Source organism: Saccostrea cucullata, unplaced genomic scaffold (assembly GCF_032062105.1).
Source record: "Saccostrea cucullata isolate Sc308-1 unplaced genomic scaffold, CSIRO_AGI_Scuc_v1 ctg12548, whole genome shotgun sequence".
NCBI classification, from domain to species: domain Eukaryota; kingdom Metazoa; phylum Mollusca; class Bivalvia; order Ostreida; family Ostreidae; genus Saccostrea; species Saccostrea cuccullata.
The window spans coordinates 1-17,884 of record NW_026920912.1 but is presented as its reverse complement, the minus strand read 5'-3'; the positions used below and the strand labels follow the sequence as shown (position 1 = coordinate 17,884).

The window sequence follows — 17,884 nt, the reverse complement described above, 5'->3', positions numbered from 1 at the left end:
CAATCCAAGAGTATACCAAGGGTGAAGTAAGAATCAGATAGAGTTATCTTTTAGACAAAAATTCTACACAGGAGTAAAAATAAATCTACTGCTGCATTCCCATTGTCTTTAAATCTACACATTAATGTCATAATGACCCTTGGTTTTAAAATTTAGCAGAAACACTGTTGACCCACTTTTAAGTTCTTACATTACTGACATAAACTGACCTGCTTTTTATCTCTTACATTACTAACACAAACTGACCTGCTTTTTATCTCTTACATAACTGACATGAACTTAACTACTTTTCAGCTGAAAAATTACTGACATAAACTGACCTGCTTTTCAGTTCTTACATTACTGACAAACTGACCCACTTTTTATCTCTTATATTACTGGCAAACTGACCCACTTTTTATTTCTTATATTACCGACATAAACTGACCTATATTTTATCTCTTACATTACTGACATAAACTGACCCGCTTTTCCCATCCATCCAGATCCAGGTCTCTGGAAAATTTTTCCGGATTTTAGTCTCGTCTTTTGAAAATGCAGTTACTGCGCCTGGAAGAGCTGGGGCATCGTCTTGTCTTTTATTACCTGGAGCAACTGCTCCCTCTGCGAACTCCTCAACTGAAATTAATCAGAAAAGATACTTCGTAAAAATATGACAGGTTTGTTAAGTTGGATTTCAGAAATAAGAAGAATTCTTAATTTTCTTTATACAGTCAAACCTCATTAAATCAAAGTCAATGGACGGAGAAAAATCTTTGAAATATCCCAGGATTCGATATATCAAGTATAAAATACTTAAAAGAATAGTGGTTTTGACTTTAAAATTAATTTGACATCTCCATGGTATTCAAGAACACAGACTTTAAGAAACTAATCAAAGCTCAACTGTAGACATTGTCAAGGTTCAGAAAAATAATTTGATTTCACAAGGATATAAATTCTATCTAACACTTTCAAAATCCTACTGACTTCCTGCTTAAATGAAGAAAATATTTCAAAAAAGAACCAACGCTTTCTTGAAGGAAAATATTCATATTGCGAATTTGCTATATATAGTTATACAAATTCGTTATATGGATATAACGAATTACGGATATAGCAAATTAAATTCACAGGTCCCCAGGACTATGCTATAACCGAGTTTTACTGTATCCTCTGAAAATCAGAATGCCTTAACATCAACTTACAATCAATGAAGCTCTCCATTTCTTTGTGAATAGTGGCATCCGTGAGACACATCACGCCAGCCATCTTAAACAAAATATTACTTTGTATCATTCACACTTAATTAAAAATATCTTCTTAATGTAAAATGTCCTTGATTTAATGAATCTTTTCTCATATCATTTTTATAGATTTATCAGCTAAATTCAAATAACCATGCAAGCAGACTTTTTAGCAAGGATTCAATTTTCGCAGTTTAGGAGAGACCTCTAAATATGAATATTGCTACAGTACAGGCAACGCGGATCCCGTATTTCCCGCGTCCCCGCCGCGGTATAATCACAACGCGGTATTTGGCCAGGTAGACAGGTAAACCGCGTTCCCTCCGCGGGAAATTCATCACTTACCTGTCCCCGCCGCGGTTAAATCATCGATCAATTACTGACAATTAGTATCGTAAACAAACGGGAGTTATCTCCCCGAATTGAAATTTGCGAATTTTCCCTGTAACAAAATAAAAACAAAAAAAACAAACAAACAAACAAACAAACAAAAAAACAAAAACAAAAACCCGTGTGTTTATTAATAAATTTTGCTATGAATAGAATTTAAACTAAGAAAAAATAAGTTTATTTTTGTTTCTAAAATTACATATCAATCTTTGAAATTGAATAGAAAATTTCATTAAATTGTTACGTCTTTGCAATTGGTTAATTATTTTATGTTATTAAGAATCTATCAAGAAACAAAATTAAATACTAGAAATTTAATTAGTTTTTTTTTTTAATCTTCATACTATATGCAAACTGTAATAAATGTTGAACTCAGACTGTTTAAGTTTCGATGAACGATTTTCAGCATTCATTTGAAAAAAAAAGATGTACATCTTTTAAAAAATGTACATCTTCATATTGTTTATTAATCAATTTCGATTTATTTTACATAAAATGTACAGGCTTTTTCTTAAAGTGTCAAATTACCGGAAAACATCCGATGACGAGCATTTGCAGTTACATGTAGTGGACACGTGAACTTAAATTTTCTTTATCCAAGATATCAAGAAAAAGTTCTATTCTTCTTTATTTCTCATCGTTTATGTTCTGTTCCCAAATTAAGTTAATTTAATTAATTAATTTTCTTATATATTATACATATTAATGTATTTCCCTCTTTTATATAAATGTGCAGGCATTTTTCTCAAATTGTCAAATGACTGGAAAGCATTCTTTGACGAGAGTTAACTTTGAGCACGTGAACTTTATACAAGAGATCAAGAAAAAATATCGTTTTTCACCTTCACATTAACATGTTTTACTTTTTAATACAATGTCTTTCTTTTAATTTTAATATTTCTCAATTTTCGTGTTCAATAGATAAGATAGGATGTGCAGATGTAATGATAAACTTCACAGACGAAATTATAGTTTATATTAATAAATATTCAATGCAAAAATTCATGTACTTTTGTTTTCTTTGACAAATTCTGTTTCTTTGTGTATTAAGTATTAGCCGCGATCATTTCCTGTGTATAGGGATTAGCAGTGCCTGAGCAGGAAACGACATGCCCTGGGGTTTTCACACCTGTCTTATAGTATACCTTGGGTAACGCTCGCTGGATGTGCACATCGTTGTCTAGCCATTCAACAACACATTTGATTCATTGTTTCATTATTATTTCATCGATATCATTTTCAGATGCGATATTAGCCTTGGAATTTGTGTCAAATTATTGTTGCTTTTTTTTTAACGGAGTGTATAAAAAGAATAAAATAAAAAAAAAAAAACTTTTAAAACAAATTAATGAAGTATTTGATATTAATTAAATCAAATAATGATCCATTACTATGTTATTTCGTGTCTTTTTATATCTGTACCAGTTAGAAGATTGGGAGAGAGAGAGAGAGAGGAGAGAGAGAGAAGAAAAATATCACAATATTAGGGCACGTGCATGATCGTTTTTCCTCCTTTTTGATCAGTATATCAATTTCTTAAGTCTAGCGAATAAAACTACCGCTGATTTATCAGTTTATTGACCATTTGTCGAATTTGTCTAAGTTTTATTGTTATTTATCGAGAGACTTGTTTATGATCCACTTTCTTCTTTCGTTTAGCATATGTACATTTGAATTACTTCCCTTTTTGTCCCCAGATTACAACGACAGATTTTGGTGGTAAAATAAAATGTATTTTTGTTATAAAATTTGATTAAGAAAAACACAGTATATTAAAATTGTCGAATTATTGAAAATATTTATTTGAAACAAAAAATTTAAAAAGGATTCTGTTTGCAACAAAAACATTCTTTATTTCATGCATTTTAATTCATGAGCTACACATGAAAAAAAAAACGGCTTCGTTTTACAATGTCGTAGGAAAACGCATACAGGTAATACACTCAGGTAACATTCTGTGTATATAGGTAGTATGTACACGAGACAGCGTCATTCCCTCCGGGCTTCTCATCCGCTTCAGTAAGCTCCACTCCACACCAAACTTACCTGAGGAAAACCGAACGGTTACACAGACATCTGAAAACTTAAGCATATGGCAACTTGCTGATTAAAATAAGTTAATTTCTATGTTGTGTGTTCAAATATTTTAAGAGCCCATATTTATGTTTGTGTTTTATTTGAACCGGAAAAATCTGAAATTTGTTTATGTCATAAACATGATTTTAGTAATTTTCGAAAAGAGCAGAAAATAGAAATACATTCAAATACTAGCTATGATATTATTGATATTATGAATAGAAATACCTGTGATTATTTTATTAACAAGAACCCCCCCCCCCCCCCACACACACAAAAAAATCGTCGATATTTAGTTCATAGTCTTACAGTGTGGCGCATAATAATGGAGCAACGGTATTCCTACACTTAGGCGTGTTTTGTTAAAATTTAATTGTAATTATGTATCATTATCTATCATCGTTTTTCATGCTATTATTTATAACAGACATGTATACAGAAGTAACGGTACTTTTCTAAATGAAACCAAATGACTGATATAATCTCGCAGATAAATAAACACATAGCTACATGTAACTGCAACTGCACGGGCTAATTGTGAACACCGGATTACAGTGCATATAAAGAGAAGCGATATCATGGCATTCTTTAAATCTTAATTATACCTTTTTAGCAATTTGAAGATCATTTGGGGTGGCATTATTGATTTTGAAAATAAACTTTAAGTTAATATTTTCAATAAATTATTCGACTTTATTTCATCCTATACTGTACATGTATTCATTTACTGTTAACAGACGTTTTTGAGAATTAATTAATTTTGAGTGACCATTGGTAAAAAAAAAAAAGAAAGATGTTTTTTATTAAACAATTTGATAAAACTTAAAAATGAATTTTTAAAGAATCCATGTAATGGTATAAATCTATTAATATTAATGTGGTCGTAATCCCCCCCCCCATTTCGACACGATTAAAAATCGACAATACTTTACAGGTAAGAACATCTAGTTGAAGAATAACGGTAGCGGGCCCCGCCGCGGTGTAAACACGGTCTCAGGTAGCACCGCGATCAAAACCCGCGACGGTGTAACGCGGAAAGGATTAATACACCGCGGAGGGGACGCGGTCTAATACGGGATCCGCGTTGCCTGTACTGTATCTCTCTGGACATTATCATGATTATAAATAAATATATTTATTCTAAGAAACTGTCATACTTCATAGATAAAGATAATACAGCTAAGCCATAATTAATTTGAATCAGATAATGTTTTGGTAAAATTTGAGATAATTGTTGGACAGTTAACATTTGTGTTGCCTGATTTGGCTTGTACTCACTGTAAGAATCTTAGCTGTGCTGTAGGATGGGTAGTAAGGATTAATTACAGTTCTCTTTTTCCTGTTCATGATCACAGGTCTATTAGGTCCATTTTCTGGATTACTTCCCATAGCATACATCTCTAAGCCTGTTAAAATCTGAAAAATCAACAAGTAATGCAATAGCTTACAATAGTTTTCACATTTTCTCCCCACCTCATAATGAATTATTTTTGCTGTGTACCGATACCTCTTTCTCTGTGATATCTATCGTCCCGAGAAGCTCCGATCCCTTGTCAATGGCCACCACTGCCACGTACGAGTTCTGTTCTGGTGTGGTCACTGTAAGAGTGACATCTGACCCCACCGCAGCTCGAGAAATCCCATACGACATCTTGGCCTGTGGTAATAAAAATTTTCAAGTAGAACATGGAGAATTAAATAGGAAATTTGAACTACATAATGATACTAGATCTACCTTAAATTACATAAGTTTGGCCAAAAAAAATTAATACATAGTTTCTCAGGCACCGCCGCATCAGTTCAAAAACAGATGCATTGATAAATTTTATTGACATATTGAAAAGGGAAATAACTCAATTTTCAATTTTTCCAAGTTGAAAAAGGAAATCGAGTTATTCCCCTTTTAATAAATGCAAAGATAGACGTTTTGATTAGAAATACAATACATTTCTTCTAAATTTACAGTATTTTATGAATTAACTTTTAAATAAATGTTTGGAATAACATTATTTAAAGTTAAATACATATTTTAACAAATTTCAGAAAACAAAAATTAAGAATTAGTAGATATTATCATTTTATTAAACAATTGGCTTAAAAAAAGTCAAACCTACTTCAAAAAAAAAAAAAAAAAAAAAAAAGCCTGCCTGCCGCATTGAATTTTGAATTTTTTGGCCTGAGAAACTATTCATTATTTTTTTTTTGGCCTTTTCTTGTTTTTTTGCAACAATTAAAAGGTGAAAGTATACATTGGACGTAAATATATGCATTTCTAAGGTCTTGTAAATTTCTCTGTTACCTTGGCATTTAAATTGAGGTTGACTTTGATTTTCTGCATTGCTGTAAGCAGGTAACCATTGGATACACCATATACCATTACTGTTGCCATGGGAGACATCCACCTGCTGACAGTCACAGGAAGTATTGCTGATGTAGTCTGTCCAAAGTCAACTGTACCACTGGTCACAGACATGCCTTTACTGAAAACCTACAATCATAAACAATACCCTGGTGACAGACATGTCTTAACTGAACCTACCTGGTATATACGGAGATATCCTAACTAGTATTTACTGGAATACCCTACCTAGTATATACTGGGATATCCTACCTGGTATATACTGGTATATCCTACCTGGTATACACTGGGATACCCTACCTGGTATATCCTACCTGGTATATACTGGGATACCCTACCTGGTATATCCCACCTGGTATATACTGGGATACCCTACCTGGTATATCCCACCTGGTATATACTGGGATACCCTACCTGGTATATCCTACCTGGTATATACTGGGATACCCTACCTGGTACACCCTACCTGGTATATACTGGGATACCCTACCTGGTACACCCTACCTGGTATATACTGGGATAACCTACCTGGTATATACTGGGATACCCTACCTGGTATATCCTACCTGGTATATACTGGGATACCCTACCTGGTATATACTGGGATACCCTACCTGGTATATACTGGGATACCCTACCTGGTATATACTGGGATACCCTACCTGGTATATACTGGGATACCCTACCTGGTATACCCTACCTGGTATATACTGGGATACCCTACCTGGTATACCCTACCTGGTATATACTGGGATACCCTACCTGGTATATCCTACCTGGTATATACTGGGATACCCTACCTAATATACCCTACCTGGTATATACTGGGATACCCTACCTAGAATACCCTACCTGGTATTTACTGGAATACCCTACCTGGTATATACTAGGATACCCTACCTGGTGTATCCTACCTAGTATATACTGGGATACCCTACCTGGTATATCCTACCTAGTATATACTGGGATACCCTACCTGGTATATCCTACCTAGTATATACTGGGATACCCTACCTGGTATATCCTACCTAGTATATACTGGGATACCCTACCTGGTATATCCTACCTAGTATATACTGGGATACCCTACCTGGTATATACTGGGATACCCTACCTAGAATACCCTACCTGGTATTTACTGGAATACCCTACCTGGTATATACTGGGATACCCTACCTGGTATATCCTACCTGGTATATACTGGGATACTCTACCTGATAGAAAACTGTTAGATCCAGAGAAGACTGGTCAGACTTGTGCACCTTAAACTTGGCAACATCTCCAACATTAAACTGAAAGAAAGGAAAGAATACTAATTAAACCAATTTTTTTAGGAATAGTAATCAATGATCATAATAACCTGCAATTTTCTCTCAAATTTACAAGTATATAAATGGAGACAGTTGTTTTCAGGATGAATAACCTATTTGAATTCATTCAATAAAGGTGTAGAGGTAAATTTCTGTTTAATGGGCCCGTTGGTATATATGATCCCCCTGTAGTTCTTTATGTCAAAACAGGAAGCATGTGTAGCATGTTTACAGCTCCACTCTGAGTTCATTCACAGGGGATCAAAGCCAAACAATGGCGCTGTGGAAAATTAGATTCTGAGACTGACCTCTACATTGTCATTTTAATTTACTCATGTCTGCACATGATATTGTTCGACCATTTCATGAAGAATGTCTTCAGTACCATACAATGTCTAATACAGATAGATCTTCATCCTTGTCACAGACCACTTTATAAAATTCTAGTTCAGCTGTTTTCCTTTTGTATGTCAACTTTTGTATGTCAAAAATATCATGGTATACAAAGATTTTACTATGTTAAAACAACTCTTGACAGAATTCTGTAATTTGCTATACATGGCTTAATATGGTAGTGACAAGTGCTGATCCATCTTGTCTTGAGAATGACATAAAATGACGCTTCTTTGTCAAAGAAATATAGCTCAGTTTCCAAGTATTCTTAATCATAAAATATTGTTGAAATTGTTTCTATCTCATTTTCAGGAATGTGTGAAAGAAACTACATGCTAAAAGTGAGTTTTTTTAAAATGAACATGAACATAAAAATTTGTGCATGAAATGTAGGTGATTTCTGAAGCCATAGACTTTTGGTTTATGACTGAATTTAATTAAAAGTGCAGGAAATCGGTACTGAGTAGACAACAAAAAAGGGTTAGAACTCATTGTGGCAATTATCATTTTTATTAAGTATGAATTCAAGTTTGTTCAAGTCATCAAGTAAAACCTGCCAGTCAACTTCATTAGAAACAAGATAATGCATTGTCGAATTGAGATGCGAGTCAAATCTCCCGAGCCCCCGTTTTAATAACAATGATACTCTAATGACAAAAAATCTGTTTAAGAACAAAAATCAGGATCTAAACTATTTGTAATATAACAAGTTAGTTTCTGATTCATCTCCATCAGTGACCATTCCTAAATGCAACATCCAATCAAGATTGTCCAAGGGAATGGAGTAGCTAGCTCATAAAGTTTTAACAGGGATTAATACTATATGTAATACCAATGCCAGTGGTGGCTATATAGAAAGAATAGAGTAAAAGCTCTTTGTCCTTGGCAAGGTGTGCTAAAAAAGTAATCGTAAGGGAGCATAATTGTCCCATAAAACCTATATAGAAGGATTTCAGCCTTTCATTTCCATCACAAAATCATTGTCTTCATGTATTTGATAGTTCCTCTGCACATAAATAGTACTTATTTCAGGAACTTACTGCCCGTTAGTTTGCAGATGCCTGGAAATGAGACCAACCAAAGGGCCATCATCAAGCCCTCTTGTCTTGTGGTCAAATATGTGGGTGTCTGATGATGTGTAGTTTCACTTTTATTTACAGACAAAAGGTTAAGATTTTTCTTCTGTTTATATATATATATACATCATACAAGAAAATACAAATGACTGAATAGTTACATGGTTATATTTTGTCTATGCAATGCATTTACAGAGGGGGAAATAACACTTCTAAATAAAATTTGATTGTTAAAATGTACAAATCAAATCTCTAATTTTATTTTTAAAAAATTCAACAACTCTGAAACTTCTAATGTGCTAACAGTATCTTACTAATGCTGTCTGAAATCGCGAAATGAGCTTTTTACTATTAGCAGCGCTAAGCCACTAAACCAGGTAGTACTAAGATTTACTTCATGCAGCTCTAATGAAAGCTTAACATCCATAGTAATATTTAGTTTTTATCCACTAGACATTTTTGCCATTAATCTGTCTAACTACTGCCAAAGGTTCTAATAACTAGCAGCTCTTTCCTTCATTCAGACCAGCTGAAAAAAACTCAAGTCACTTGAGGTCAGTAGAAAAGTGGGCACTCTTTTTTCCCCCAGCTAAATGCTTGCCATAAAGAATCATTATTTCAAAAGACCTGATAGCAATAATACATGAACATACAATGCCATTAGATCAGGAATACCATTAATATAATGTTAGAGTAGTCATTATACTTCGGGGGACCCTCGACTTTGTAAGGCTTGTTTTGTCACCAGATGGCAGAGTTTGGTTAAGATCCATCATAAACTACTACTCATGCAGACCCTAGACTCTGGCACAAATAAAGCCTCTGCCTGCTGAACAATCTCTTGACTGGATATTCACCTTTAGTATCATGATGAGGCTAAAATAAAAAATCTTGAGTTTGTCTCCTCAAATGATACATCAAATTTTATTCAACTTTTTCAGCCAAAAAATTTTGTCAAAAAGGTTACATAGGCCTGATTTTGGCTACTCCTGGATAGGTAGCACATCACTGTACTACTATGTGATGAACAGAGACCTTCAATAAAAAAAAACTCATAAAGTTAAAAAATAAAATATATTGGCATATTTTTGGTCACCATCTTCAGTTACTGTGACCTTAAGTTTAATATAGCTCAGTGACCATACTGATAAATGACACACACATCATTCAAGATCTTTTTTTTTTCATGTAAATTACTATGAATGTGGATTCAATTTTATTCTAGTATCTAAGTAAATTCATGCTCTCACTTATACATGTATCAATTTGTATCAATTGGCTCTATGTAACAGGAACTTCATGGGATCAAGCTATGTTTTTTGAATGCCAAACATATGAAGTATACAAATAACTTGTATCTTGATGAAAGAGATCTTTCTGAGAAGATCTGTTTTCTTAACAGACAAATAGCCACTATGAGAGGACATTAATCAGACATCTTACCAACTTAGATACTGTAAAATAAGCAAACAGCATCTTCTACAAACAAAGAGGATGGGTTAAATTCACCATTGATGCTAATGAAGGACAGTGATTCCTTCAATTCTTACACATAACAAGCCAGTTGTAGCACTTGTATCACTTAAGGTGGAACAAAAATATTTTCACAATTTAGAATAAGAGATTATTTTTGAATTTAAGATTTCTATTCTTTACAGAACTCATCTCTCTGAGAAACAGAAATCAGGGTCAACTGATTTTGTCTTTCTGAGGTTTTGACATCAGGGTCACATGATTTTGTCTTTCTGAAGTTCTGACATCAGGGTCACATGATTTTGTCTTTCTGAGGTTTTGACATCAGAATCACATGATTTCGTCTTTCTGAGGTTCTGACATCAGGGTCACATGACTTTGTCTTTCTGAGGTTCTGACATCAGAATCACATGATTTTGTCTCTCTGAGGTTCTGACATGTGACATTAAAGTCACATGATTTTGTCTCTCTGAGGTTTTGACATCAGATACACATGATTTTGTCTCTCTGAGGTTCTGACATCAGGGTCACATGATTTTGTTTTGAGGTTCTGACATCAGGGTCACATGATTTTGTCTCTCTGAGGTTCTGACATCAGGGTCACATGATTTTGTCTTTCTGAGGTTATGACATCAGGGTTACATGATTTTGTCTCTCTGAGGTTATGACATCAGAGTCACATGATTTTGTCTTTCTGAGGTTCTGACATCAGGGTCACATGATTTGTCTCTCTGAGGTTATGACATCAGGGTTACATGATTTTGTCTTTCTGAGGTTATGACATCAGAGTCACATGATTATCTCTCTCTGAGGTTATGACATCAGGGTCACATGATTTTGTCTCTCTGAGGTTCTGACATCAGGGTCACATGATTTTGTCTCTCTGAGGTTCTGACATCAGGGTTACATGATTTTGTCTCTCTGAGGTTCTGACATCGGAATCACATGATTTTGTCTCTCTGAGGTTCTGACATCGGAATCACATGATTTTGTCTCTCTGAGGTTCTGACATCAAAGTCACATGATTTTGTCTCTCTGAGGTTATGACATGTGACATCAGGGTCTCATGATTTTGTCTCTCTGAGGTTCTGACATCAAAGTCACATGATTTTGTCTCTCTGAGCTACTGACATCAAAGTCACATGATTCTGTCTTTCTGAAGTTCTGACATGAGAATCACATGATTATCTCTCTCTGAGGTTCTGACATGAAAGTCACATGATTTAGTCTCTCTGAGGTTCTGACATGTGACATTAAAGTCACATGATTTTGTGTCTTTGAGGTTCTGATATGTGACATCAAAGTCTCATGAATTTGTCTTTCTGATGTTCTGACATCAGGGTCACATGATTTTGTCTTCCTGAGGTTCCGACATCAGGGTAACATGATTTTGTCTTTCTGAGGTTATGACATCAGGGTCACATGATTTTGTCTTTCTGAGGTTCTGACATGTGACATCAAAGTCACATGATCTTGTCTCTCTGAAGTTATGACAACAGGGTCACATGATTTTTTCTTTCGGAGGTTCTGGCATCAGAGTCACATGATTATGTCCCTCTGAGGTTCTGACATGTGACATCAAAGTCACATGATTTTGTCTCTCTGAGGTTCTGACATCAAAGTCACATGATTTTGTCTCTCTGAGGTTCTGACATGTGACATTAAAGTCACATGATTTTGTCTCTCTGAGTTTCTTACATGTGACATTAAAGTCACATGATTTTGTCTCTCTGAGGTTCTGACATGTGACATCAAAGTCTCATAATTTTGTCTTTCTGAGGTTCTTATATCAGGGTCACATGATTTTGTCTTTCTGGGATTCTGACATCAGAGTCACATGATTTTGTCTTTCTGGGGTTCCGACATCAGTCTCACATGATTATGTCTTTCTGAGGTTCTGACATCAGGGTCACATGATTTTGTCTCTCTGAGGTTCTGACATCAGGGTCACATGATTTTGTTTTGAGGTTCTGACATCAGTCTCACATGATTATGTCTTTCTGAGGTTCTGACATCAGGGTCACATGATTTTGTCTTTCTGAGGTTATGACATCAGGGTTACATGATTTTGTCTTTCTGAGGTTCTGACATCAGAATCACATGATTTTGTCTTTCTGAGGTACTGACATCAGGGTCACATGATTTTGTCTCTCTGAGCTACTGACATCAAAGTCACTTGATTTTGTCTTTCTGAGCTACTGATATTAGGGTCACATGATTATGACTTCATCCATGTCACATGATTATGTGTTCCTGTGTTAGTCACAGTGTAAGGATTAAGAAAAGAAAGAAAATGTCTAAGTGAAAGTGTGAAATTTATAAACTGAATAAAAGCAAAAATGACAATTTGTCACAATGAGAAAGAAAACCAAACTTTTATTTTGTCATGTGTAAAGGAATTCAGATATTAAACAAAATTCAATAGTTTCCTAAATCCCTTCACAAAAATACTCCCTGGACATTTATCAGATAGACAGAGTAAATAAAACTGCTAAGGATTCTCCAAATATGTTGTTAAAATCCATGTTTACAGTGTTTTAAATCTCACAATCAGTTAGCATTGACATCTTAACTGCTCAACTAACATGTCACAGCTCATACAACACTGTCTTATGAAACTATAGAGGCAAAAAAAAAATCAAAGAATAGACAGAAAATTCAATATTTTGCATCTGAATATAGAACTTTAGTTGAGTCTCGATGCTCAATGCCCAAAACTGCCTTTTACAGGACTAAATATGCAGCCTCCCATGAACTAAATTAGCAGCCTAGCTCCCACAAAGAAATGGGGAGTCCCTAAACTTGAATGAAGAGATCTTAAATGAATGTTAGCTATTGACAAGCACCCAACAATCAAGACTTCTTTTCCACCTACTAATACAGCTCCATGTAATATGTGACCCTATAGTGTAAATATACACAAGTTTCATTAGGTCTTACTGTTTGAACATTGATAATATATGTCTCCACGGTTTATTCACCTGAAATGACCTTTCAAATAGTGGAGTTTCCATCATTTATAAGACTAGCTGTCAATATAACAATAAATTTCTTATTAACACACTGACAGTCTTTAGATCACAATTGGCAAGCATATGCTGATGTGAATTAATGTAAGTATAACTTTTGTTATTTTCATTTTTTCTTTAAATTTCTAATTGTTAATTTAAGAATATCTAAATCAACTTGAAATTGATAACAAGTATTTAAATAAATAAAAATACTTGTATGAAATAAGAGGCTTTCTTTTTTGCTTTCAAGTGGAAATTAACACTTAAAATAATGTTGGCAAAACTTCAATAATTCATATTAGTTGTTACGATGCATGCATTTAGGGTGAATTTTGTACTTCACATATATTTTAATGAAAACATAAAAAATGGTTAATATATTACACAAGATGTGTGTCATGAAAGAAAAGAAAGGGTTTTGAAGTTGAAGGTAACTAATTAACCCTATAATATGTTCAAGAAAAAATAGTTATTATAGAATATCAAAGGAGAAGTGGAAGTCATTTGAAGCTTTTATCAAGTTATTCCTTAAACCATTGTTAATAATAGCAGAAAAAAACTCAAGGCCAAATTCAAGGTCAATTCATAATTTTAACTGTATCATTAAATCTGCTACAGCATTATATAAACATTTTTACAGACTAAATTTTGAGAGGGAGAGAGAGAAAGGGAGGGAGAGAAAAAAGTTGAAATTTTATCACATTTTTATTCACATCCATATATTTCATGAATAAGATTTTTCATTTCATAACAAATTTTGGCAATACTTTTGATTTCACTTAATTCTTGATGGTGTCACAAATCTCTTTGTCTCCATTTTTTTTATGCTAAAGTTTCGTAATAAAAATATCAATACTGGTATGTGAATTAAATTACATCTGACATTTTTTCTAGACATATAGAATTTTAAAGCCAAAAAACTTATGTATGTTACAAATTACTGTCTAATGCTCCCAAAATATTTCATTTTTTTTATTTTTTTCAATTAGAAATATCAATACTTATCTTAACTAAACCATTAATTAAATTTATTTCTTAATTCTTAAATTTATTTCTTAATTCTGTTCATAATGCACACATAAATGTATTAAGAGATCTGCACTTAACATCCTTAAAAATGTAAACAAATTTACAAAAGAAAAATTTTTCCAGATTTTTATTTCATCTCTTTTCAAAAGGGTAACATAAATATTTCCCATGGCAAAGAGTCATATTCCCAAACTACTTGACACATTATAATGCTCCATTACCCTTCAGAACTATAAAGAAGTTAAGAGAAATCATGTCCTACAAATAAAACCAGTGCAAATCCATCTAAGAATCAACTAATGGGAGCTAAGATTCTTTTTGATGACCATCATATGTAATATTCCCCAGTTTTGGGAGACCATTATATACTTCAGAGCTTATCAAATTTTGCCAATCTGAATATCCTACAAAGTTTGACCTGAAGCCTTGTCTTCTAGCACCGACAGAATCCACCGGATCAGCGAATTCAATCCGCTGATGGATGATGTGTCAATAGAAAACAAGGCCAGATTTATACTCTGTCAAATGAGGAAAAAACAGACTCCAAAGACCCATAGACTAGCAGGCTCTTCTCCTCACTGATAAAACAGGAAGGGCAGCGAGTTTATCCGGGCCTTAACAAAGACAGAATGGCATTAATATCTTGTCTCTTGGAAACTCGCTGAACAATGAACTTCTAATATATTTAACATATTCAATTCATTGATCTATTGCCTTTTTCTTTTCTTAAAAAAAATATCATTATCACTATAAACATTTAAGGATCATTTATCACAATTCAAATCTAATGGCAAATAAATAAAATTTCATATTATACATGTTAAAAACTGTCGACTGATAAAAATACTTTACTATTTAATGATAAAATAGATATCAATACTGAAATTCTATAGTTTTCAATTTATTGGTCTGGAAAAATTACTTATAAATTTCTTATTTCTAATGAACACAATGGAGTCCATGTAAAAATTACTTTAAAAAAAAATAGAGCGATTAAAAATGACTCATTTTTACATCAGCAATATTGAACAAATCATTAATTCCTTTTCAAAGTTTTTACAATAAAAACCAAAAAAATATTACACAAAATTGAACTGCATTTTTAGCCTAAAGGTTGGAACTTTATTTTATATTATTACTTTTACTTTTTGCACAGGAAAAAACCATCACAGCTGTAGTAATTCTGAATTTCCTGTATCATCTCTTAGAATGCAATATCTCTTTAATGAATGGGTACATTGACTTTGTATCTAGTGGAGCTATGCCCCATTTCATTTCAAACAACTAAAAATACAAGATTTTATTAGGACATATGGTTCCATAGCAAAACAAGTACTTATTAACACTGAACCTTCATAACATGGACTTCAAGGTCAGAAGTTGCTACAATATTGATGTATGATGAATCCATTTACGTCTCCCTCATTAGTTATTATGACAATATCAATTTTATAGGAGCTCTCCTGTTCTGGAGACATGTTAGGCCTAAGGGGTTGGGGACAAGCAACATCACAATAGATCTGATGTAATTAAAGATCTAGGATTAATGGATTTCATTGGTGAAGAGACACAAGATAGGGAAAGCTAAGCAAAACAGAGCATTTTAAAACTAAAATAATCTAAAGTACAGTTGTATGTGTTGTGCAAGACTGTTATTATTTCCCCCCTCTTTTCTCTTCTGAAAATTGCCACAAAACATAGGTAATCAGAGATTACAGAGCTCATCTCAACGAATGTTGTCTTTAAGTAAGGCAAAGTCACACGATTAACCAACAAGAAGTGTACATCCAAAATTTATGTAATTTTGATTTGATACTTTGGAATAGACCTATATAAAAACTTCAAACTAGTTCATCATCACGAAAACTAGATAGAATGTTCTATCGTTAAAATGATATTGACCTACGGACCCGGTTTAACGATAAAATTCGTTCCGTGTATTCGTAATGTAGCAGAAAGAAACACGGGCGATAACTCGCATAGTGCATTTACTAGGAACAATCTACAGAGTTCCGAATGTAAACATGGCAGGTAATTTGAATCGAGAGAAAAACGTTGAGAAAATTAATTGGATTTTCGTATTTATATGGATTATCTTTTGGGATAAAAGGCATAAGCAATCTCAAGAAGGTTTGTTTTGATTATTTTGGTAGTTATTCCCAGTGCAAATCATTTTATATTCTTCAAAATCGTTTCGGAGCGGATCCGCTTCGATTTGCTACATTGCAAGTATATGGGATGTATTCTAACTGTGGTGAGGGCCTGTACCGAGACACAGTTAGATTATTCTAACTACACGAAAACGTAATTAAAATCTAGCATCTGAAGCAATTTTGAGAGTTTTTATCCCTTGATGCATCATTTGTGCAAGTTTGGTTTATATAAGCCTTATAGTTTCTTGGTAATAGACCTGCACCCTTAACTTTTACCAGGTCCATTATCTTGAAAATGTATGTCGAATTCAGCATTTGAAGCAAGTCCATTAGTGTGCATCCTAAGATGTATCATCCATGCAAAGTTGCTCAACATAGATCTCAAAGTTACTTGAAAATGAAACCTGTATAAAAAGCTAACCTTTTCACTAATCCAGAAAATATATGTCAGATTCAGCATCCGAAGCCAGCCTAGCTGGTAGAATGCACCCTTAGATGTATAATCCATGCAAGTTTGGTTATCAAAGACCTCTAAGTTACTTGAAAATGAATCCTGCACCAAAAACTTTAACCTGTTCACTCATCCGGAAAATGTAGGTCAGATTCAGCATCCGAAGCAAGACCAAGAATATTTATGAAAATAGATTGTATTCTTGGGCTTTATTATACATTGTACTGAAGTATGTTTACTCTGCTAATGACCTGATGGTGAGAAATGATCCTAACTCAAGTTTATATCTTAAAGGTCAAGGTCACTATGGCCAATGATTAATATTATGTCTGATCTTAAATGCCTTTTATTAAAATCTAACTTGCGAATGCTGCCACAAATGACCTAAAGATTTGTCAAAATCTTGACTCAAGGTAATATTTAACAAGAGGCCCACGGGCCTTATAGGTCACCTGAGTATTTGTAACAACTTTCAAACACTTGAATTTGGATTAAACCAGAGGCCATGAAATTCACAATTCACAATTTTGAAAGAGGCACCATTGCTTATCATAATTATTAACTTAACATGCTTACTCTATTTACTTAATACCCAGAGGTAGATCAGAGTAACAAAGAGAAAATTCACTTCCACTTTATACCCAGCTGTGCACCTCACCCTAAAGGAACCACTGACCCAGGGGCCACATATTTCAAAATTTTGCAAATTTTACAAGAAAATGGTTGATCAATACCAAAGAGCAGATTTAAAAGCATTAATTTATTTTCAGACTATGTAGCCCCCCCCTCCTCTGACCCAGGGGGCATAAAATTCACAATTTTATAGGAGGCACTCTTGCTCATCATAACTATGTGCTTAGTTAATTTATTTAATACCCAAAAGCAGAGAAGAAGATTTTCAAAGAATAAATGCATTTTCACTATATAATTCATAGAG

At 33.7% G+C, this 17,884-nt stretch overlaps 1 protein-coding gene across 1 annotated transcript; it reads right to left on the bottom strand.

Annotated features, from left to right (window-relative positions):
• Positions 1–445: 445 nt before the first annotated feature.
• Positions 446–7,415, bottom strand: LOC134258639 (CD109 antigen-like; the record flags this gene model as incomplete). Its single annotated transcript, XM_062741186.1, has 6 exons — positions 7,266–7,415; positions 5,992–6,180; positions 5,200–5,349; positions 4,971–5,108; positions 1,188–1,251; positions 446–618 (listed from the first exon to the last, which is right to left on the bottom strand). Coding segments are annotated over exons 2-6 (699 nt in total), but the record flags the coding sequence as incomplete, so codon positions are not given.
• Positions 7,416–17,884: the final 10,469 nt, after the last annotated feature.